Source organism: Cucumis melo, chromosome 8 (genome assembly GCF_025177605.1).
Source record: "Cucumis melo cultivar AY chromosome 8, USDA_Cmelo_AY_1.0, whole genome shotgun sequence".
Taxonomy (NCBI): domain Eukaryota; kingdom Viridiplantae; phylum Streptophyta; class Magnoliopsida; order Cucurbitales; family Cucurbitaceae; genus Cucumis; species Cucumis melo.
In genome coordinates this window covers 27,444,933-27,469,749 of record NC_066864.1, presented here as the reverse complement: position 1 = coordinate 27,469,749, position 24,817 = coordinate 27,444,933, and the positions used below count along the sequence as shown (strand labels likewise).

The 24,817-nt window shown below is 31.5% G+C and overlaps 2 protein-coding genes and 1 non-coding gene across 4 annotated transcripts; 2 read left to right on the top strand and 1 right to left on the bottom strand.

The window, feature by feature from the left end:
- The first annotated feature begins 3,971 nt into the window (after window positions 1-3,971).
- On the top strand, window positions 3,972-5,862 carry LOC103502174 (CASP-like protein 4B1). Its single transcript, XM_008466022.3, has 3 exons — window positions 3,972-4,308; window positions 4,545-4,680; window positions 5,275-5,862. The coding sequence occupies exons 1-3, from the start codon at window positions 4,064-4,066 to the stop codon at window positions 5,482-5,484; spliced, it is 591 nt and encodes a 196-aa protein (XP_008464244.1). The 5' UTR covers window positions 3,972-4,063; the 3' UTR covers window positions 5,485-5,862.
- A 1,073-nt stretch (window positions 5,863-6,935) lies between these two features.
- Window positions 6,936-7,007, top strand: TRNAQ-UUG (transfer RNA glutamine (anticodon UUG)). Its single transcript has one exon. It is a non-coding gene; the product is annotated as a tRNA-Gln (tRNA).
- A 2,629-nt stretch (window positions 7,008-9,636) lies between these two features.
- Window positions 9,637-13,580, bottom strand: LOC103502175 (solute carrier family 40 member 2). 2 transcript variants are annotated; one of them, XM_008466024.3, is made up of 8 exons: window positions 13,360-13,580; window positions 12,667-12,817; window positions 11,678-11,874; window positions 11,114-11,593; window positions 10,726-10,897; window positions 10,482-10,619; window positions 10,219-10,329; window positions 9,637-10,133 (listed from the first exon to the last, which is right to left on the bottom strand). In XM_008466024.3, exons 2-8 carry the CDS (start codon window positions 12,814-12,816, stop codon window positions 9,966-9,968), a joined length of 1,416 nt encoding a protein of 471 aa, XP_008464246.2. In that variant the 5' UTR covers window position 12,817; window positions 13,360-13,580; the 3' UTR covers window positions 9,637-9,965. The 2 variants fall into 2 exon arrangements, with proteins under 2 accessions (XP_008464246.2, XP_008464245.2); XM_008466023.3 differs by lacking the exon at window positions 13,360-13,580 and adding an exon at window positions 13,103-13,353.
- Window positions 13,581-24,817: the final 11,237 nt, after the last annotated feature.

Here is a 24,817-nt window from a genome sequence, read left to right as displayed (position 1 = left end):
TTTGGAAGCAGAATATGTTGCATCAACTTCAGCAGCATGTCAGGAAATTTGGTTGCGAAGAATGCTAACAGAACTCCAACATGAGCAAGAGGGAGCAACTGTGATATTCTGCAACAACAAAGCAACGATCTCAATGACGAAAAATCCGACATTTCATAGCCGGACAAAGCACATTGATATTCACTTTCATTTTATTCATGATTTGGTTGCAAAGGAAGAAGTTTCTCTGTCATATTGCAGCACAAAAGCTTTGTTAGAGGTGAAGTTCTGTTACTTTAAAGCTATGATGGGTATTAGCAAATTTGAATCAAGAGGGAGTATCGAAGACTGATTCAAATTGCGTGATTATTTAAATTAATGTTTTTTAATTTATTTTCTGTTAACCAGTTAAGTTTGTGGGTAAGTGGTGTAAAAACCTGTTTTTTTATTTTTAGCAAGTGTTAGTTTTTTTTGTAAGCCTAAAGAAAGTAGTTTTTCTAGCTTGGCCTACTGAATTTTTGCTTCTGTATCATAAGATGTCTAAAATTTCTCCAACATTTTTCAGATGAAATCAATGAAACAATGCAAAAATCTAAAAGCCAAACAAATTAGATGTGTGTGAGTATGTTTAATTATAGAAACTATCACTTAATTTCAAGCTATCGTTGATTTACTTTTATCACTGATAACATGTTATTAATGATAGAAGTTATACTGATAATTTGAAATTTAAAATTAGTCACAGATTCTATCATCGATAGTATTAGGTAGAACATGTGATGACATAAAATTCGTGACAAATCCTATCGGTGGTAACATATTGATAATAAGATAAATAAGGGACAGTAATAAAAATGACCGATGGTTAATATTATTGATGTGTTGCCTATTGTCGGGTTCCTGTGACTCATATTGAACAATATTCTTGGCCCATCATTTCTACAAAAGATACCTGAATGGATAAGATATAAAATTTCTTTTTATCGTCAAGCATTTTTAGGTGCTTCCAACTTACTTTATTGTATCCTTGTGTAGGAATTAGGAAGGTCTTCAAAAAGTACAAGTTTGCAAGTTTGACTTTTAGATGAGTGGGTACAATGAGATTACAAGCTAAGCAATTAATTTAAAGGTAGGTTGAAGCTTGTTCCTTACAATTTTCTTATTGGTCCCTAATCGTGCTTTCCATTGTTTCCTTTTCACTAAAACAAACAATCTATATGCCACTCATCAATTCAAACCCCATTATTAAACAAAAATCTTTGTGGGAAAAATTCTAAAATGTGACCTATATTAAAGGCCAAGATGTTTTGTTTTTTTGGTTGTGCGCTGCCTTTTAATAAGGTGCAAAATATGAGTTGGATAGGCACCCTTTTCATTTTTATTTCTAAAAGTTGTCCATATGATAGATCATTTAAAGTCTGTATATTGGCTAAGACTTCTAATGTTAGATAGAAGCTCACTTTAAACAAGTTTATCTGTTCATATTCAGGAAAAATTAAAACATTTTCATGTTTATACAAAAACTATATTGTCTTGATATCATTGAGAGTGTTATCAGTGATATCCTTTTAATGATTTCACTTATAGATGCTATTAATGATTTCTTAATCAAGTATCTTTATAAAGATATCACTTATAGATGCTATCAGTGATATCCTTTTAAGTATTTCACTAATAGATGCTATCAATGATATCATTAGAAGGATTCCATTGATAGATGATATTCAAATATTCAAGGGATTTTCTTTTTGCCGACTATCTTCTTCATCAAAACGATTCCAAATTCAGGTGAGCTTCTTCATCGATGTAAAGGTTTGTTTTTGCTTGTTCATTTGAACTCTGATTCTTAGGAAAATTTATTCTCAACACCATTATACATCTCAATTGTGGCATGCACAATAATATTAACTGAAAATTTTTCACTGTTATCAAAAGCACATTCAAGCGATCCTTGAAATTTTGCCAAGGTCAGAAAGAAACATGTAAAATGTATATTATTATTGTTTTTAACTATAGTTTATACTTCGTAGAAAATTAAGAATGAAAAAGAGTAGGAGGAAGGAAGAACAAGAACCAGTGATAGATTACGAGTTGCTGGGAATCACTCATTCCAAAAAACCATTAACAAAGGAGGTTGAATATCTTTCGAGTTCTTCCGAGGAGGTATTAATGAAATTTTTTTTTCAATTACACAAAAGTTGTTAATGTGCTGATAACTTGATCTTGTCTAAATACTTACAATAGAAACCACAAGACTCAATAGTTGAGGGGTCGGGAAGCAAGCATGGAAGTCCAAACACTTCAAAAAAGAGGGAAGGAATAATGAACCTCCAAAGGAAGCTACTAACTGCCAACCAGAAAAGTCCATCTTCGTATCAAAGGAATGCAAAACTACCAGTTAATGGAATCTATAAGTTAATTACACTTCAAAGTATCCTACTCCACAACGTATAACACCCCAAACAGAATACACAAATACATTGTAATTTACCACAATCGGATTCAACATATTTCAAAATACATGGGTCATAGACAAAAGATATTCACAAATAGTATGAAGTGCAAAGCAATGCCAAACTATCCGTCAGTGAGTAAAAACAATGGAACAAAATCTACAAGTTAACTACACTTCAAAGTATCTCACTCCATAAAGCATAACCCTCCAAACATAATACACAAATACACTATAATTCACATTGACGAAAACTGCTAAACAAAAAATAGAACGTTTAATGTAAAAAATGCAAATAACATGAATATTGGTATTTCAAATATTTTTTTTAAATGCACATCTTTGCATTTTCTAGAACATTTCAAAATAATAAACGTAATTTGTATATAGATTTAAATATATTTTCTATTTATTTTTTTAAATCTATATAACTGTCGGAAGAATATAATTTTTTAAAAATAAAAATCAACGATAAATAAATAAATAAATAAACGTAATTTGCATTATTTTAGAGGAGGGTCTAAAATTTAAATTTAAATTATTATTATTAAAAATATATATTATGTATGATTTAATAAATTGTTTAAAATGTAACAAAAGCAAAAATCTTGTATATATATTTGATATTATTTTAGGGGATGTTAAATATATATGTTATGTATTATTTAATAAATTGTTTAAAATATAACAAAGAGAAAATCTTGTATATATATTTGACATTATTTAGGGGACAGTTTGTATATATATCTGGCAAATTTGAACGTTGTTTGTAAAATATACTGTATTCGTGAAATCTGCAATATCTTACCTCATTTTTTAAGCTATTCAAAGAATATGTGGATTATCCTATGCCGATGGTATATTCAAGTTTAATATAATTAAAAATAAAAATAAAAAAGGCATGCGACGTTTTCGTCATTCCGTTTAGGGTAATTATAATAGGTAGCAATTTTTAGAATAATTATTAAGTATGTAGCAATATTTTTAAAAAATTACAAATATAGCAAATTCTATCAGTGATAGAGTCTATCGTTGATAGACTTTTATGGTTTATCAGTGATAGACCAACATTTATTATATGGTCTATCAATGATAGACTCCTATGATTGATAGATTTTGACAGATTTTGCTATATTTGAATTTTTTTTAAAATGTTGCTATATACTTAATTATTTTGAATATAATTGCTACATTTGCAACTATCCGTTTTGTTTAAATATTTTCTGTTTTTTTTTTTTTTTTTTTTTTTGTTCATTTTTCAATTTGTGGTATTTGGACGTTTTTCAAAATTGGAGTCATCGTAATTGTAAATGAATGATATGGGCTGGGCCCGTTCCAGCTAGACAAACCGTCCGGCCCAATACATTGCTTTGGTCGATGCAAATGGTTTGAAGGCGACGTGTCCAGTTGACTAAATAGATGAGCTGTCAACAACGATTGCTGTTATGGACGTGGAGTCTTGAGTTGACTTTAATGTTCCAGGTTGTCTTTTATATCTCTGTATTTACATTTGTACGACGAAAACATCCAAGTTGTCCTTCCCATTCACTACCTTATATACGTTGTAAACCTCTAAACCTAGTACTCATATCATATCATTATTGTGTCTTCCCATTTGAGTTGTAATTGAACATGTCAAATGATGTCCCAGCTGAATCAACCACATCGGTTCCTTCTACTCCCAATGTCGAAACACCCCCTATCCAAATTGAATCTACCACTGCAACAGTAAAGAAAATGAAGAGAGAAAACATGTTGAAGATATTGTCTCTAAGTTTGAGATGGTTGAGTTTTGTATTCTCGTTTGTCGCTTTTGTTGTCATGGCCTCCAATCGACATGGAGAGAGGTTTAATTTTGAAGATTTTGAAGAATACAGGTACTCTATGAATACACCTCATTTTATTTCCATTATGTGTAAGTATTTGTCGACCTAATAAATGAAATAAAGGATATAAAAAATGAGCTAAATTTTTTTCTTTTAATTCAATAGTAATTAATATACTTTTAGTACAACAAGATTTGTAAACACATCTAACTTTTACTAAAAATATATAATATCTTTTTTAGTTAACTTATTACTTCACTAATGATAAAAATGTTTGAAATGAACAGTTACTTGTTGGCAATTGCAATTATCTCCGTTGTATACACAGCCTACCAAGGAATTCGAGAAGTCATTCAATTTGTTACTAAAAAAGATACGTTCCCTCAACCAGCTTTTGTCATCATTGACTTTGTTGCAGATCAGGTGCAACTTACACTTTTTTTTTTCTTTTTTTTCTTTTTTAATGGATGTAAGGATAGAAAATTGAAGCTCTAGCGAGATGGTTTGATACCAATTACTATTAAACTATATACTTAATTTTCCACATCTTTCTTTCTTTAGTTTTCTCTCACAAACTCTATAAATATTAGGTCTAATATGAACTTTGTGTATTGATAAAAACTCAAACTAATAAAACTCTAAACTTTAATAAATAAATCAACTCTTTTTTTTTTTAGTGTTTTGATAGATGATTCCATTTAAAATCTAACTCTCTATATATTTTTGACTTTTCTTTCCTAAATGTTATGTAATAATACTCTTTTAAAAAAGCTAAATATTATAAGAAATACTCTGTTCTTTTGTGTTGATTAATAAACTTTTATAAATATCACACAAAATCGACTCTTGGAACTGAGTGTAGTAATGTTTTTGTACCAAATTATTAGTTACAAGTGATCACAGACGATACTGTTTTAGGTCGTTTTAGTTTTCATGCAACATTCTAATGGATATGATCCGTTAAAATAGAGACGAATTGACCGAAGTTATTAACGAATAGAAATGGTGAAATGACAGGTTTTGGCATATTTATTGATATCTGCAGCATCAGCAGCAGTTCCATCGACAAATAGAGGAAGAAAAACAGATGATTTGGTGTTCACAATTATAAAGAAGTTTTTTGATATGGCAGCTGCTTCCATTAGCATGGCTTTCTTGGCCTTCTTTACCTCTGCACTTTCTCTCCTCATTTCTGGATACAAACTTTCTGCTCACTTTTTTCGCTAAATTGTGTATCAAATAATATCCTCAAACCTTTACCGTTAATTTCTTTTTAAAATGTCCTAATCATACTTTTCAAAGTTGCAATATTATAACCCTTCAACTTTTATAAATATTTCAATTCAAACATAAAATAAAATTTACTTGAAAACTATTTGATCATTATCTAAAATGATGTGATCATCTAAATTTTCAATCAAAAAGGTTACTATCACACAATTTCATTTCTCAATTTCCTTCAACTCCAACGTATTTTTAAACTGGCAATATTGTAATTTTTTAAAGTAAAGAGGTGGGTGTTTTTTATTTTTTTTTTAATTTTAAATTTTATGATTGTAACAGTTTTTTTCATATAATTTGGTCAGTAATGTCTTGATTGGATTGTTCTTATGTTTAAATATCTCTTATTCTGATTGGATTGTTAATAAGGATTATTTTCTTTTTCTTTTTTTGTTAATTAGAACTTCATTCTGTTTGTAATTATTCAGACTAGTTTTTGGTAATAATGATTTTGTTTTTTGTTTTTTTATTTTGAATTTTGGTTGCGTTTATTATAATTTAATTTAGTATATTTTTAGAATTAGCTTTTGATAAGTCTTCTTTTAAGTTGATAGAACCATATATTTTATAGGTTTTTTATATTCAATGGGGATTTCAAACATTTTTCTTTTTATTACAACTTCGTAGTGGCTATTTATAATTAAAAAAAAAAGTAGGCAAATAACTAATTAATCACCAATTATAATAACTTATGTTTCTAAACAATATATTTATTCTAAATTAACAACTAAACAACTATTACTAAAGTATACTAATTAAATTGGTGTCTTTCCATACCAAAATAGCCAACTCATTACAAATAAATAGTAAGATGGAAAAAAAAAACATCTTGTTATTTTGTCATTTCACTATATTTAAAAGTATTTTTAAGGTTATGTTATTTAAAATAATTTTTTTTAATTTTAATTTATATGACTTTTCTTCCCATCGTAACCATCGTCAAATAACAAATGAAGTCATGCTAATAACCATTAAGAAATATTTGAAATAATGAGTGAGTTATTATAATTTGTGTTTGTGACATAGATTATTTGAATTTGAATTATAATAATATGTGTGTTTGTAGTGTAAATTATTTTAGTTTGAGAGAAAAATAGTTGTAGTCAAGAATAAAAAGTTATGAATATTAAATAGTAAAAGTTGTAGCAAATAATAAATACTATAGCAACCGAGGGATTTTGAAATAGTGTATATTTATTGAGAATTTTTAAATAATTACAGTCTTCCATAATTCAAATGCATTCTTACATTTTAACCGGCAGAGGTTAAATTTTGTTAACTAACTTTTTACTCATATTTGAAAATTTCAATTTGTTAATAAGATTACGAAGATTTCACTAACTTACTACTTGCGGTTTAAATAAGGATTGTGAATAGGCCATTCTAAACAAAAAAGTGGTTCTATGGTGTAGTGGTTAGCACTCTGGACTTTGAATCCAGCGACCTGGGTTCGACTCCCGGTAGGACCTCTTTTTTTTCCCTTATTTTTTAAACACTCTCAAAATGTTTGATTTAATCTTTTTAACATTTTGGTATTCTATTTTAACACAAATATATAAGTCATACTTTAAGCGACACTATTATTCTTGTTTAGACAATTTTAATATAAAGTTGTCCATTTATGCACAACCAAGTCTATTAACTTATAACTTTATTTCATTTAATTTTGGTGAATAAAGCATTATATTTGATGGAATATGGTACATGCACATCGAAATAAACTAAACATTTTAGAGATTAATCATGCTTAAAGAACCCTAATTAAATGAAATTAGAAATAAAGTGAGAAACATACATTCAAAGTCTCTCGATGTTCACAATCTCCTCCCAACATGAAATCGGGACCACCACTAGTGTTGATCACCTGCTATTTTTCGGACTTAGAACTGGGTTATGAGACTCATAATTTGGAGGAATTAAAGATAGATATGAAAATTTGGAGAGAATTTAGGATTGAGAATTGAGAGAAAAAATTGGTAAAATTTTGCGAAAACCAAAACAATCAATTTTGCCAAAAGTCCTCGTAAATTTGAAAATTTCCCTTTAAAAATACTAATTACATGCAAAATTGTATGTGATTAGTTTATTAATCTCAACGCTTAATAATCCACTAACACTTAGTGCAACTTAGTGGGCGGTGTCTACACCTCATGCACTCACTTATCCCATTAAGTGTCAGTGAGATTATCCAACAAAATATTGTATTTTTCCACTTAGTCCAAGGGCATTTTGGTCATTTGATCGTTAAAGTCAAATTCAAAAGTCAACATTTTGACTTTTTATCATTTTGTTTATCTTGACCAACTTTGACCTCCCGAGCATGAATCTATATTCCTTTTTCTAAAATTTAAATCAAATTTGAATATAAAATCGGTCAAACTGTGACTTTTCAAAGTCAAAAAGTCAACATTTTAACTTTTTATAACTTTGACCATTTCCATCAATTTTGAGCTTTTGAATACGAATCTGTATTCATATTTTTAATATTTAAATCATATTTAAACATAAAACTCTTTCTCAAAGTTATAACCGACGACTATATCACATATACTTATCGATTTCTCTCTTTACTTAATTCGAACAATTCGAATTATTCTAACATGTTGTTCTAAGTCAATTTTGTATGAGCTAGTAAGGGAACCTAATGGACCTATAGATCATGGACTCCAACGATCCGAAATTAACTGGTTAAACACTTTTAGACCAAGCTAATCAACATTCATTAACTAACAAGTCATTCCACTAAAGTCCCATAGTTGCACTCCCCTCGCTATAGATATATTTATGTTCATCTAATATAACCATGATCAGTAAGTTAATCCTTCACAAGTTGTTCATAATCTCAATTGGGTAAAAATATCATTTTACCCCCGAGATTACATCTTGTTCCTTAAGTCCCACTGATCCACTATTGGACAATTGGTTTAAGGTCCAACCTATAAATCGAATCCCTCTTAGGTCAATGAGAGGGTGGGGCCCCTTTGTTCAAGACTTGGATTCAGTCATCGACGGAATAACTTATCTACTAATCCTAAAGTGGCTTAGAGTGAATTCCGTCTTGCACCTTATGTCTCTAGCTATCCACTCGGTCTTACCCCTGAAATGAGAGGCTTTGCTGGGCCAACGTCGTTGAACTGCCCTCACCCGTTGTTTGAACAGAAGTCCATAGTTAGCTCAGGATTAAAATTAAGTTACCTAGGCCATCAAAAATGAAATAGTCAGTTTTATATAGTCAACGGTGTTATAACTTAAAAGTGGCTATTTCATGGTTCAGTCTTATGTAAATTTTTTACATAAGATGCCCTTACTCCTATGTCTTTACATGAACGACTCAGGATCACTTCGTTTGTACTAACTACAAAGCGGATCGCATCCATAGTGATTTCAGAATAAGTGTCCAACCTTATTTATACACTATAGATCGTTTGGGATGTATACTTGAACTTAATCCACATTTATGTTTCTACGTAGTCTATATTAGATAGCCTCGTGATCTAAGTTTATTGGATTCAAAATTGTAGTATTCTATTTCGCTCATAAGTCCTCAATAACCATTTTGTTGAATAGAATATTATTTAAACTACAAAAAACGATTTATGAGATAAATTCCAACAATATTTTTTTTTGTCACCTTTGAAAAATATAAGAAATAAGTTGAAGTTGGATAGATCAAATTTTTATACCAAATTAGTATTTATTCTTATCTTTTAACATCAGAAGTGATAATTAATTAAGATTCGACTTTCGAGAGAAGATGTATGATTGGAACCTTTTAATCTAAAAATTATGACTTGTTCTGGTGACGAGAGTTGATGTAGATAGACAAAGTTTAATGGCATTGGATGGATGCCACAAAATATATTTAAAATAATAACAAAATTACTTGAAATAGGTATATCAAAAAACAACACATTTCAAAACAAAATCTATACATTATATGACAAACGTAAGAGAAAAATAGAAAGAACTCAAAATAAAATACTTTATCATTATCGTAACTATCATTTATGTCATGGCTGATGTTATTTTGTATTGAAACAAGAGAACAAATTCTAAAAAATTCTTTAAAATGTTCCCACAAAGACTATTGGACCCCCATAATCAAATTGAGCACATACACATTCACAATCCCACTACAAATTTCATTGGAGATTCCATAGTTCATTACAATTACAAAATATAAACCCCACATTCCGTATTATGATCGATCGATTACATTTACAAGGCATAGTTAATTAAGTTACTAAATTTGATTGTTTTTCTTTTTAACCAAAAATTATGTGCCTAGTGGTCTATGTATTTTCAGAGTTGGCTTTAGGTGATTTTAAGCCTTAACTTGAATTTTTTATTAATCTAGTTTCCTTCCTCGCCATTAACTAATACCAAACAATTTGGGAAGCAAAGGGAAGAAACTATATTCTTCACTTTCAGTAGAGAGAAGAATGTACAGTAAAACTTAACGGCCATCTTGAGCAGCAAGAAGCCAACTTCTCCATGTGAAACAGATGCTTTCGGATGCGGTAGAGGTGGACGGTGTAGAGCAACGCCGCCAAAGTCACTGCTGTGAACGATATCAGAACCAACTTCCAAAAGTCCTGCAAAAGTGGCCACCATAACATACAGTCATGCACACATAATACATCATAGACTGTTCTTCAATAATGATAAGGATGGCTTCACCTGGGGGTTCGAGATGACGACTCCCATAACGTATCCCATCAAGTCCATGGTTGATTGGAGAGCATTTTGTGCACCTCCAACAACACATCGATCAGATTCTGGTACTTGATCCTAATGATATGGGCAGCAAGAAAGCCAAAGAAGAGCATCAGTCATAGTAGATTCATTCAATAAGGGAAACTTCCCCATTGCATTACATCTAACTACATTACTGATATTATGAAGCAAATTTTATGCTGTGATTTGGATGTTGTGTTTCGTACCTGCATTTGTTGGATTACAGCCAAATCGAACATCCAAAGTCCGAGCCGAGACACTGCCACTCCCATCATCAGCATGTATGCTGACAAGAGGCTGTTTTGTATCCATATTGAAACAACACACACTAGTAAGCAGGTCCACTGTATATCATTGACAACAAATATTAATGACTTTTTGGTTGGTCTATTCGAGAGATTTTCAATTCAATGTTTGTTAGCAAAAAGCCACTACGATGCTCGAGCGTACCTGAGACCAAATAGACCAGAGTCCTGTTCGAAGCGTCAAGATTCGAGACTGTACAATAGGATAAACAAGTGTTGCAGCAATGCCGATTGTAGCGCTTACTCCACGTGCAATTCCAATGATATAGGCAGGTATACCTTCCCATTCTAAGGTTGCAGTCATTAAAGTTCCGAAGCTGGAAGAACAAAATTAAACCAGACATTTTATGCATAAACATCGGGAGTGTTTATAACAAACTTTGAAGTATAATATCTCAGAGAAAGCTTTAGGCATTAACATCGATTTTCTTTCTGACACAAAAGTGAATTTAAATGTTTCTAAAGACAACTTGACTTTTAAAAGTGGATATACATACATAGCAATCTCTAATGAGTACAAGTCTAATGATTACCTAAGGACTGTGAAGAATAACAGAGCGAGAGCGACCCCCGGGAGTACGGTGTCTTGCTCCAAATACACCTTCCATGCACTAACAAAAGGGACCTTTGAGAACCAGTTAAACACTTTCACTTTCCAGCTCCTTTCAGCCGATCGTGCATCAACATCGTTTGGAAGTAACCTCTCTATTTGCTGAGATACAGAACTACTCTCTCCCATATCCCTTAAAGCAAGTCTTGAGACCCTTCTTTGGCTGCTTTCTTCCAAAGCGGGAATCCCATCATATACAGAAGTGAATAGCCAATACTCTAACCAAACTGATATGATATTCCAAACCGCCAACGTCATAGCAGATGCTTTCAAAGAAATGAAACTAATGATGAAACCAGATATTACAGGACTAAGCAGCTTGCAGACTAGATCGATACGTCTCATCATAGAGTTTATATTTGTCAGTACTTCTGGAGGACGGCGTTCTGATATCACCACCACCCTGAGTAAAAACCAAAGTTACAATTTGAAGATCACTTGGTTGGAACTTTCTTGTTGTGATCTCTTTAAAACAACAATCAATTACCATTCTCTTTCAATTAAGATGGTACCCGCAAGAGACGAAAGAGCGCCAACAGCTCCAGTGATATTTGTCAATATCACAAGCAAAATGAATCCTGTGAAATAGGTGGATTTCAAATCTGAGTAGAACAGTAATGCCACCACGGTCACTCCAGCAATAATGTATGAAATATTTTGTGTCGCGAGCCAAATTTTCAGAACCTAATAACATATTACTGAAATTATAAGACTACTTACACTTGCAACAATTTAAATGAAGCAATCAACAACTGCTTCAACAAGAGGATGTTTGAAGAGACTAATTTGATAATTTCATTGATCCACATTCACTGTTGTTTCATTTCATTCATGTAGATGATTATAATGAATCCATATACTCATAACAGCAACTATGCTCATTAAATCTTATCAGCCTGCTTTCTAATCATTGATTATAATGAAAAAGAGTTAAACAGGAGGAAAATATTATCAGCCTTCTCATAACAGCAACTATATTCATTAAATTCACCTTCAAGTCTTCAACTGACTGTAGGAAGCAGAGCAAAGTGATACATACCGCATATATATTAAAATCTCAAACATAATAAATATATTTTTTTATCATTCTTTCTTAAAATCATGTAAAGTAAGTGTTAGAATGCTTTGAATCCGCTATCTGCCGCTCTGAAAGACCAAGCACAGGTGGTCTCCCTGAGTTGTATTCATATTTATGTAATTTACATTGTTTATGATTTTGGCCATATAATTAGAGTAGTGCACCATGTAAACTATCCAACTCTACTAGTGTGGCGCTCTCCGTATTTGTAATATGATAAATTCTTTCCAATAATAAACTTTTTCTCTATCCATGGATATAGCCAACACACTGTTGACCATGTATATTTCTATGTGGATTCTCTGTTTATGTTTTTTGTTTCCTTTTTTTTTTTTTTGTCGATTTCATAACAGTAAGCAAGATGGATGGAGTTTTAAAGTGACGAAAAGAGAGAAAACCTTGACGTATGCTAACTTATCAACCAAGTCTCCAACAATTGGACCAAAGAAAGCAGTGGAAGCAGATTCCACAACACCATAAATGGCCGCAAAGAGTAGAGAATTAGGCCACACACTGATCATATACAGACCAACAGAAAATTCCCACATTCTGCAATGCAACAAAATCAAACGCAATAGGAACAGATCAAAATCCAATTAAAAGAGTAAAAACATATTTTCATTATTAAAAAATATTGACAAAAAATAGCCAATAACCAAAACAGCAATCCGATCAAAGAAACAAATACAGAAATACATCATCTGCAAGTGCATATTCTACAAAGCAATCAAACAGTACAAAAACCAAACAAAAAACAGGGTTTCAAATAATTCCATTCAACAAGCAATAGGATTCATCTAAAATCACAAATGAGGAACAAATAATGAAGAAGACCTAGCACCCCATCTGGCCAGAAAATGTCCAATGTAAAGACACCGAAGAAGAGAAGAAGAAAGAGGTAGCAGTGAAGAAGGAGGAGGGGACAGAAGCGGCTCCTTCACCATTACTGTTTTCTTCAATCAATCTCAACTAAATCGTTATACCCAAGAAAAGGGTAAACAAATCCAAATCGATAGTATGTTGTTTAACTTTGAAATTAACAGAAGGGGTTGTGTTCTTTTTCTTGGTTTTGAACTTGGGGAACTGCTTACCACTGTTGGATGAATGATTAGAAAAAGGTGGGTCTCTTTATTTTTGTCTGTATTTGAAGATGGAGATTCAGAAAACAACTGATCTGAGTAATTCTTTAATGGGTTCTCTTTAAAGAAATGGATGGATGATTGGATGTTGTGATATTATATGAGCTGAAGAAAGACTTGGAGAGAACCGACAAGAAGAAGAAAGGATTATTTAGAGAAGGTTGGGTATGTTTGTACTTTGTAGTTCGACACTCCGATTCTATTTTATAATCAAAGTTCATTCATATGACTCAGTCCCATCCTCATAGCCGCAGTATCTCATCTACGTGTTTAAATTATATTTTGGTTTCTAAAATTTATATTTAGTTCTTTTTGAGTATCTAAACTTCTTTTAGTTTCTTTAACTCTAAGAAAAAAGGTTTATCTAATGAAACGATTACATAAGTTTTTAGATTTGAATGATTAGACTTTAAATTTATTCTATTAAGAAAATAAATTTATCTACGACTTAGTAAAGTTTATTTTCTAAATGGATGGTTCTTAATTTTATATTTTTAATTTTGTTTCACCTTACAATATGTTAATTCTGTTTTATTATATTTAATGTTCTTATGATTTGCTTTAAAATTTTATTTTTTCTAAAAGATATATAATATGGAGTCGAGAAGAGGAATGAAAGAGTTGGGGGCCGTTTGGGGGAAGGGTTGGGTTATGGGGGGTTAGGGTTATGATAAACCTAGTATTATGATAAACCTAGGATTATAATAAGATGTGTTTGGGGGAAGGGTTATAAGGAAGTGTTATGATAAGATGTGTTTGGGGGAAAGGTTATGAAGGAAGTGTTACGATAATGTTGTGATAAGATGTGTTTGGGAGAAGGTTATGTGGGTAGGATTAAGGAAAAGTTGAAGAGAGTTAAGGAAAAGTTGAAAAAGGGTTAAGAAGTGTTGAAGAAGGGTTAAGGAAGGGTTAAGTAGTTAAAACTAGGGTTACATAACCCTTCCCCCAAACGAGGGTTGGATTACATAACCCTAACCCCCATAATCTAACCCTTCCCCCAAATGTCCCCTTGAGTTTTAGGAGGAAAAAAGACAAAATTAATTTTATAATTTATTTAATTAAGTATTTTGATAATGTTTTTGTATTGGCATAAACATTTACAGAAAGAATTAAAAATTTATTATAAAAATAATGTTATTCTAAAACAATTTATTAAAATACTTTTTTTTAATCTCTTAAAGTAGGGCGAGTTTTCAAAAAAAATAAAAAAACACAAAACGGTGTAAGAGATGGGCGAGTTTTGAAGACTCCCCTCTTCAAAATTTTTTTTTTCTTTTCTATCATTTAAAAAATTTTATTTAAATATTTCTATTTTCTATCGTATAAAAAAACTTATTTAAATATTTTTCTTTTCTATCATTCTCTTAATTATTTGTTTTTGATAAAAATATATTTAAACAGTTCTTTTAAAAATTCAATTTTAACTATTTTAGAATCATTATTAATATTAATATAGTTGAGAGAGAAAATAAGACCACCTAAAGATAATTTCAAATTTGATCATAGCCTACTAAATATTAGGAAATTCTTTTCTTAATTGTGGTAGGATAAAAATAAATCCTACTAAAATCTCGTATAATGGTTCCATATGAGTTATCTAATAATTTCTTACTTCTTCTTTAATATTCAATTTCCTTACTAACTTAGACACTGTTAATGTAATGTGAGGGTACCAAATCAAAATGATTTTACTAAACGATCGTTGAGATTTATAGTGAAAGAATAAATTAAGAAAGACACAATACCTAACAAGGAAAAAAGAATAAGGAGATGACACGAATATGAGAAATGACGAAGAAGAAAAAAAAAATTAAGGAACGTGATATGAAGAAATTACAAGAATAAATGAGAATATGAGGAAGGAGAAGTACTAATACGATGAAGATGCACATGTATTCACCGAGAATTTCAAAACCAACAAGAAAATTAAATGACACGTTCACTTTTTATGAATTTTAAATTTGATTTTTCTTTTATTTTATATTTCAATATTTTGTAACATAAAACTTAAACCTAATTACAAATATAATAAAATTCATATAATAAATGTTGAAATGTGTATTGACTATTGAGGCCAAGACGACATTGGGGGCATGAAATTCATGATTTTAGTGATACATTTTTATCCCTCTTTAACGATAGAAGTATAAATGATATAACTACAAGTAAATGACTATTAAAGGAGTTTGCTAATATTAGATTGTAATAAAATTATATATGCAATTTGACAATAAAATGACATTAATCTATTAAGGTCCGAGTTTGATTTGTGACCCAATGATATTTGATTTCTATCGTCATATATCATGTTTGTATTTTAGTTTGATCTTGTTTTATTATCGAAGTCAAAACTTATGTGATACTTTATTTGTTTAAAATTTGTGTTTAATGACAAATAGATCGTTTGTCTTTACATACCTCGATAATTTAAAGCTAAAGAGACAACCAAAACCTACCCTACATTGGTAGGCTCTAATAAATATATAGAGAATTATTAATGATAGAATTATAAGCATATGGTTTTATTGAAGTGTGTCATAGACGAACTCCAATAAAATTAGATGTTCAATCTAATTATTATTACTCATATGGTATGATAGAAGTATACAAAGTCTCCAATATACTAGTAGATCTTGATAAAAATATATGCGAGTATCATTGATAAAATCATAATTTATAAGTATGTGACATGGTTTTTTGTTTAACATAAGTATCTCACTTATATGATAGAATTATATACAATTTGATAATTAAATTATATAAATTTATCAAATTTAAAAAGAAGAGATTTTATGAAAAGATTAAAACAAAAAAAAAAATGAAAATGGGTGTAAAATGTAGGAGAAGAAGTGAAGGAAGAGGGTCGAGATGAGCTTAGTTCACTTTTAATTGACATGTTCTTCGTCCTTTGAGGTTGAAAGTTTGATCTCTCATTGTCGACTATCGTACTAAAAAAAAGGAAGGTGAAGTAGGAAGATGAAAAAAAAGAAAATACATGAAGGATAATAAAGAGATAAGGTGTTATTATTGTCAATATAATCCAAACTTCATCTCTTGTTTAATGGAGACATAAGTTTGGTAACCAAGAGTACAATTAATTAATTAAGTAGTAATTAACAAAGAAGTAGGTACCACAAGCACTAGCTCATATGAAAACAATGTAGTGTGAAATTGTAAAAACTAATTAAATTATAGTAATTGAAGTAGGTAGCTCTAATGTCAACTAAAAAAAATGATAGACAGTGTGTTGTTAATAGAAAAAGGATTGGTTATACAAATATATTCCAACTTCCAAGCAAAGCAAAGGGTTTGATGTTGTGTGGAATGAAAAGAGATATTTGATTTAGGCAACTACACATACATGGATCGATAAAATTGTCTATCTCTCCAATTTAGGAGAGTCTCAATAAAGGATCCCTGCATTAGGTCAAGTTATCCTATCTTTTTCTCGTTTGAGAAAATTTCTAGTACTACAATAGTGTGATCCAAACTATTTTAAATTTTAGTACTATCGCAATACCTACTCTTCTCATTCTTTATTTATCACATCACTAAAAGTGGTTGTTTGCCATAAAAATAGTATTTAAAATTATGTAGGACATCTACAAGGTAAATAAATAATAATTTATTAAGTTATTTTATGACGCACTAAATAATAAACGAGAATAGTAGGTATTATAGAAATACTAGATAACTTTTTTTTCTTTTTCCTCTTAACTTTTTACCTTTATCAAAAAAAACTTTATCTCATAACATTGAATGGATTATTAAAAAACCAAACCAAGTGAAAGAAAAGGACATCATTTTCAAAGTGTATCTTAATTATCCAAATTGTTTATATGTATTATATTGGAAACCATGGGTTGACCATTTAATTAGCCGTCTAAAATTGGTTGTATATTTTGCCCCGGTTTTAAGGTGGAAGTTACCTTTAACTCCTTTCACATTTTCCCCACAATTTTGATATAAATTATTTAGGATGCGTTTGGATTGCCTATGAAAAAATTTAAAAATACATTTTTAAAAGATATTTTTTAAAAAAATATATTTAAAAAAAGTGTAAAATGAGTTTAAAATCTAAACACTTATATGTTTGGTTTGATCTCTTTATAAATGTTTATATGCAAAATTGTGTTTGGTTTGTCCTATACTAACAAAATGTTTATAGTTATGAACTAATTTCATAAAAAAATACACATATTTTGAATATTTTTTCATAAATATATTTTAAAATTAATTGTACGTTATCTCGAAATTATTAATTTTTTAGTTATTTGAAACTAAACATTAATTTCATTTTTTAAATTTTTATTTTTGAAAAATTCAATTTTAGAAGTACAAATATCAAATGTAAATACATAACCATAAAAAAAATTGATAATTTCCATCAACAAAATATAAATAAGATAAATAATTTTTTCGAAACAATATAATATCAACTAGACAAAAAGATAATAACATATAATATTAAAGCAGAAAATATGAAAGAAGTTGTAAAGATAATTAATAATGGAGAGAGAGAGAAACCCAAAACAAATCCAAATGAAGAGAGAGAAAACCCTCCCCTCCACTCAGCAGAAGAAAGAGAAAACCCTTTCCTTTCCCCAAAGATCAAGTAGTGGGCGCCGACGATCATTAATCTCACAATTAGTCTCAATCAATGCCAAATCAAAACAACAGTAAAGCCACACAACCACCAATCTCTTCTTTTTCTTTTTATATTCACCTGCTTCCCTATTTTGAGACATCTTCATCGTCAAACACTTTTCTTTATTTGAAAATTCCCTTTTCCCAACCCTACCATGTCGCTCTCACAAATCTTCCCTTGATACTACCAAATAGAAAAAAAAAAGTTTTTACTTGATCTGGACAAAAAGACAAATTAACAACATGCGCTTTGTATTAACGGATTCAACTCGAGAAAGACTTACGTAATAGTACTTACCTTAGAGGAACTGTCCTGGCTGAAAATAGTTATCTATGCTCTAATCAACACTCCAAAGAACAACAAGTTCTTTATGGAAAATCGAGGAGAAGTGCAATGTCTGTGGCTGAGTAGAACTCAAAATAAAAAGGGCCTCTTAGCTGAAATTTTTAAAGTAGACAGTAAAGAGAGAAAAGGCTGCCTTCTGGTACTTGAGAGTGTGAAGAAAACGGGGGTGGCGATTTTTTTTCAATATGCTAAACTACAAAGAAGATGCAGAAAAATACTTTTCATCCTCCTCAACAAAAACACAAGCCAACAAGGAAGATCACTCATCCTTCTCTTCGTCGGAGACAAAACTTGAAAAAAAATATTCAAGAAAAGATCCTATGCGGAAGTCCTGACCTCTTAAAGCTTCAGTGACGACTCCTCCTTTGACTCTGGAAAAACAAGATACAACCATTATGAAAAGGTTCAAATAGAGTGGGAAAAAGCGATTATCGTAACAAGAAGATACCTTCATGACGACTGGGACCGTATCTTTGATAAGCTGGCAAAACAAATAGAATCAAACTTCACCTATAAGCCTTTCCATGTGGAGAAAGTGATCATCCTGTTACAAGAAAAGGAACAGGTCAAGCTCCTCTATAGTAACAGAGAATGGACTACAATAGGAAAGTTCTATGTTAAGTTTGAAGTTTGGATGGAAGACATTCATGCTTGCCCAAAAATGGTACCAAGCTATAGAGGATGGAAAAGCTTCAGAGGACTACCCTTAATCGCTTGGAACATGAACTCCTACAGATAGATTGGAGACGCATGTGGAGGTTTAGTGGAAGTTTCAAAATCAACAATGAGGAAATCAGATCTTATTGAAGTCAGACTGAAGATCAGACACAACTACATAAGCTTCATACCAGCACAAATTAACATTATGAATAGTAAAGGTAACATTTTCACAGTCCAAACAGTTTCTTTCACTGAAGGAAGATGGTTCAAAGAAAGAAATGCAAACATACACGGATCTTTCACTAGACAAGCCGCTTTGGAATTTAATGAATTTGATTTTGAGGCTGAAAAATACTCTTTCATGGGTTTTGTTGCCACACCACCAGAGAAGAAAGATAAGAAGCCAAAGAAATCTCTCAAACACAGCCAGAACAGTAACAAACGTCCGACCATTTCAAATTCTCTAGACTCTACATCAAAGGCCATCATTATTTTTAACAACTCTGACGGAGGTAGAAGTAGTGATGGAAGACTTAAGTTTGTCATATCAGGAAGGATGGACAAAGGGAAAGGCATAATGGTATTTACAAACCAGCAAGATGAGATACAGACAGCAAATTTTCCAAAGAGAAAAGTGAGCTTTCCCTCTCCAAAAAACAAGACTTTTTTCTACAATCCTAAAATAGCCCCAGCGAAAACACTTCGTATTGAAAGCCTAATTTTCAAAGATAGCTCACCAAGCTATGACAGAACACTAAAGCCTCTAAAAATCAGCCTACCAAAATCTACCCTCCTTCAGAAGAAAAGGAAAAGTCCTCGGATGATATACAGAGTTAAAAATAACAACAACAAGGTTATTGAACTAAATGCTAAAGAATTGATAGACACAGAGAAGAAGGAGATGGCCATTAACTTGGCAGTGGATTTGGGAAACATATCACCTCTCTCAGAAGAAATGGAAGTTAAGCATGTCTCAAGCCCGAACTCTCCAATTATGACTCCAATTCAAATTTCCCCTTCACAATCAAAGATCATAAAAAATAGCATGGTTACGTTAGTGGAGTGAAGAAGAAGAAGAAGAACAGAACGAAGGATGAAGGGGCAAGAATGAGATTAGTGAAGACCTCTTCAAGAAGCAACTCATCAACTGGCTTAAGGACAACAATCTCAAACTTGCACCAGCTTTTGAAAACAACGCCAACAGCTCTAAAATCAATATGGATAATGAAAACAATGTTGAAATAGGCTATAAGCTTTCAGGATCAAATAACTCTCCATGAAATGCTGAACTTGGAATGTAAGAGGGATTAGCTCTTCCCAAAAAAGAGCCTAAATAAATAAAAAAAAAAATCTAGCTATACTTCTGACTTCATTTGCCTTACTGAAAAAAACTGATGAATGTTAATTTTAAAATCATCAAATCATTGTGGAGTTCTATTAGTATCAAATTCCTTCCTAAAAAAGCTAAAGGTATATTGGGAGGTATCCTTCTAATGTGGGATGATCTGAAATACAAGGTTGTGAATTATATAGAGGGGAAATTTTTTATCTCTGCAAATGTCATTGAGCATGATGGTTACAATTGGTGGTTCTCTGCTGTGTATGGTCCTGCAAATAAAAAAAAAAAGCAAGTTATGGGAGGAATTAAATGGTCTAGCTAACCTTTGTGAACCTAACTGGTTAATTGGTGGGGATTTCAATGTGTTTAGATGGAACACAAAAACATCTTTCCCTAATCCAGCCAAATACAACATGAAAAAGTTCAATACATTCATCCTAAGATCTCAACTCATTGATCCCCCCCTGATCAATGGTTCATTCACATGGTCCAACCTGAGAGAGGAGCCAGTACTATCAAGGTTAGACAGATTCCTTTATTCTCCAAACTGGGAACAGGATTCTATAGCCATCAGTGTAGGCTTCTCACAAGAATTACCTCAGAACACTACCCTATTGTCTTAGAAGCTTCCTCCACTCCTTGGGGCCCCACCCCTTTCAGATTCAACAACCTTTGGATCAAAGAAGACAACCTCAATACGATCATAGAAAATTGGTGGGGAGAAATCCATCAGGAAGGCCACCCTAGTTTCTCTTTTATATTGAGGCTCAAACAACTTGCAAAAAGGACCAAAACATGGCAACATGACAAAAAATGCACTCAAGATCAAGATATAATTCTTTGGAGATCTGAGATTGAAAAGATAGATGCATTAGAATCTCAAAATTGTATAACCAAAGAAGACATGGACAAAAGGAAGATTCCCAAACTTGATCTTCAAAATTCCACCATAAAGGAAGCTCAATACTGAGCTCAAAGAGCTAAAAGAATCTGGATCAAGGAGGAAGATGAAAATACAAACTTCTTCCACAAAGTGTGCACTGCTAGAAGAAGAAGAAGTCAAATATCAGGTATTTATGATAATGAGGGCAAGAATCACAGCACTAATGAAGACATCCAAAAGGCCTTTATAAACCATTTCAAAGATTTATACACTCTCACCAATAAGATAAATTGGCTCATCGAAAGCCTCAATTGGAATCCTGTAGACAGAATTTCTTCAGACTGCCTCATTACTCCTTTTAATGAAGAAGAAATTAGAAATGCCATCTTTTCCTTTGAAGGCAACAAAGCACCATGCCCAAATGGTTTCACTATCGATTTTTTTTTAAAATTCTGGAACATTTTTAAGAATGATGTAAAGAAAGTGTTCCAGGATTTTTTTTCAGAATACAAGGATCAACAAGATCACCAATGAAACCTACATTGCCCTTATAGCCAAAAAGGAAAAGATCATCACTACAGCTGACTACAGACCAATCAGTTTGATAACGTCTTTGTACAAAATCATAGCCAAAGTCCTCTCATCAAGGATCAGAAAAGCTTTACAGAACACTATATCAGAAAACCAATTGTCTTTTGTCAAAGAAAGGCAGATCACAGATGCTATCCTGACGGCAAATAAAGCAATAGATCTCTGGAGAAAACAAAAAAACCAAAGGCTTTGTATTCAAAATAGACATAGAAAAAGCTTTTGACAGAATAAGTTGGGATTTCATAGCTAGACTACATTCTGCATCACAACGATACAATACTCCATTATAATAAATGGAAAACCTTGTGAAAAGATACAGCCAGAATCAAACAAGGAGATCCCATATCTCCCTTTATTTTTGTTTTGGCCATGGACTATCTCAGCTGCCTGCTAAAACATTGGAGAACTCAAACAAGATCAAAGGAGTAATTATTAAAGATATTAATCTCACACATCTTCTTTTTACAGATGATATTCTCCTTTTTGTCCAAGATGAGGATGAAAGCATCAGAAACCTCAAGTTTTCCATACATCTCTTTGAATCAGTCATTGGTCTAAACCTCAATCTCACAAAATCTTCAATAACCCCTGTAAATGTAAGCAAAGAAAGATATGAAAAGGTGGCAAAAAGCTGGGGTATAAGCACACAATTTTTCCCTATGTCATACCTAGGGATGGCTCTTGGGGGCAAACCAAGAACAAGAGCTTTCAGGGACAACATTATAGGAAAGATTCACAAAAAACTAAACAACTGGAAGTATGCCCTCATCTCCAAAGGAGGTAGACTAACGATGACCAACTCCTCTTTAGCAAGCTTTCCTACATATCAACTCTCAATCTTCAAAGCTCCAAAGTCTTGTTGTAAAGAGATAGAAAAACATTGGAGAAATTTTCTATGGAAAGGAAACTTCAAAAATAGTTGTCTTAAAGACACAGAGAAAGTTTATGATTCCAGTCTCTTGGAAGATAGCTACTCACCCAAAAGAAAAAGGAGGCCTCGACATAAATACTATAGAATCAGTAAATTTTGCTCTTCTCAACAAATGGCTATGGAGATACCACAATGAGCCGCAAGCTCTTTGGAGAAAAATCATTGATGCTAAATATGAAAAAGAGTATAAGGGAGACTTGCCTACACAAAGTAAATACAGCAGCTCAAATGCCCTATGGAAGGCCATCACAAGCAAATACAGCTGGTTCAAGGAAAACTTAAATTGAAAAGTTCAAAATGGCGAATCCTTATCATTTTGGAATCACAAGTGGAGTGGTAATAATGCCCTTAAAATAAGTTTTCCTAGACTTTATGCTCTCTCTAGATCAAAAGAAGCATCCATCAAAGATATGTGAAATGAAAGAACAAAGGATTGGGATTTGAATCCAAGAAGACATCTAAACAATAGGAAACAAAAACAATGGAGGGAGATCAAATCAAATTTGCTCAGCTCCTTGAACCAAAATGGCAGAGATACCCCATTATGGAAGCTAAATAGCAATCAAAGTTTTTCTGTCCCATCAGTAAAAATTGCTTTAAACACACATCAATCAGCCCACCCTCAAAACACATATGAGCAAGCCTACATAAACCTGTGGAAAACAAACATTTCCAAAAAATATAAAGTTTTCCTTTGGACTATAATCAATGATGGTCTGCTAATAAATGATAAAATCCAGATGAGAATGAAATCCATGTGTCTGAACCCAAACTGGCGTGTAATGTGTAAAAAAGAAAGCGAGACGGATAACCACATCTTTCTATCTTGCCAAACAGCCTCTCTTCTCTGGCACAAGACAAACGATATTCTAAGCAGAAGTGGTAGCTACGACAGCCTCAACTCTCTTATCTCTTTCATAACCAATCAAAAAACAAAGACAAAAAAAGGTATCATCTCTTTCAATATATTGGTGGCTCTCATATAGAATATTTGGCTGGAAAGAAACAGAAGAATTTTTAAAGGCTCATTGTAAAAAACAGACTCCATATGGGACTCTTTATGCAACCAAACTACCACTTGGTTTGCAAAAGACAAGATGTTCAGAAACTACTCATCTTCTACAATAACTTTGAATCTTAAAACTAATTTTAGTTTTTAATTGGCTTATCTTAAGCCTTTTTTATCAATGTATCTTGCTTGCCCTTGTTCTTCATTGATAAAATTTTGGGCTAATGCAATCTTTAGAATACCAAGACTACCAAGGCTCTTTGCTGAGGTAGCTCTAAAGCTCTGCTTTGGTTTCCTTCTAAAAAACAAAAAAGACAAAAAGATGTGGAATCTAATCATGCTCTTTATTCATTTTTATTTCATGAACTAAACGATCATGTTCTTCGTTAACATCCTCATGATTTCTTTCACAGATATTAAGGCGAAGTAGATTTGGCTGAGAGAGGAACATTTACTAATTTCTATATTTAAATGTGTGTTCATATACATTGAAAAAAAGTATTTAAAGTATTTAAAAATAGAAAAAAAAAAAAAAAAGAAAAAGAAAAATAAATATTTTAAAGATATGAAAAATAGATGTAAAAATGAATAGAAAAAATAGAGGAAGAAAAATAAATATTTGAAAGGATTCCTCATTAAACATCAAACAAACATTTATTCTAAAATTTGGTTGCACGTGTTTTTTCTAAAATGATTTATTTCATACTCATTTTTCTAAAAATTATTTCAAACAAATGTTACCTCAATTTAGCTTAAAATGAATTATTTTAAAAATTAAACACTTCAAAAATCAATCCAAACATACTCTTAATTAACCAGATATTACAGTTGTATGAAAATTTGTACATAGTTTTAGTTAGGTTAAAAACAACCATTAACCCCTAAACATTTATAGAAGTAACAATTTAGAACATAAATTTGGTTAATAACAATTTAGTCTTTAAATTTTCAATTTTGTAACAATTTAGTTCTTAAATTCTAAATTTTACTATATAACTATTTAG

Coding starts and splice junctions, on each gene's coding strand:
- LOC103502174 (XM_008466022.3), top strand. CDS start 4,064: ATGTCAAATGATGTCCCAGCTGAATCAACCACATCGGTTCCTTCTACT. Junction 4,309..4,544: donor GAAGATTTTGAAGAATACAG/GTACTCTATGAA, acceptor TGAAATGAACAG/TTACTTGTTGGCAATTGCAA. Junction 4,681..5,274: donor TTGACTTTGTTGCAGATCAG/GTGCAACTTACA, acceptor GTGAAATGACAG/GTTTTGGCATATTTATTGAT.
- LOC103502175 (XM_008466023.3), bottom strand. CDS start 13,212: ATGGTGAAGGAGCCGCTTCTGTCCCCTCCTCCTTCTTCACTGCTACCT. Junction 10,898..11,113: donor TTATTCTTCACAGTCCTTAG/GTAATCATTAGA, acceptor TTGTTCTTCCAG/CTTCGGAACTTTAATGACTG. Junction 10,134..10,218: donor TCGTCATCTCGAACCCCCAG/GTGAAGCCATCC, acceptor CCACTTTTGCAG/GACTTTTGGAAGTTGGTTCT.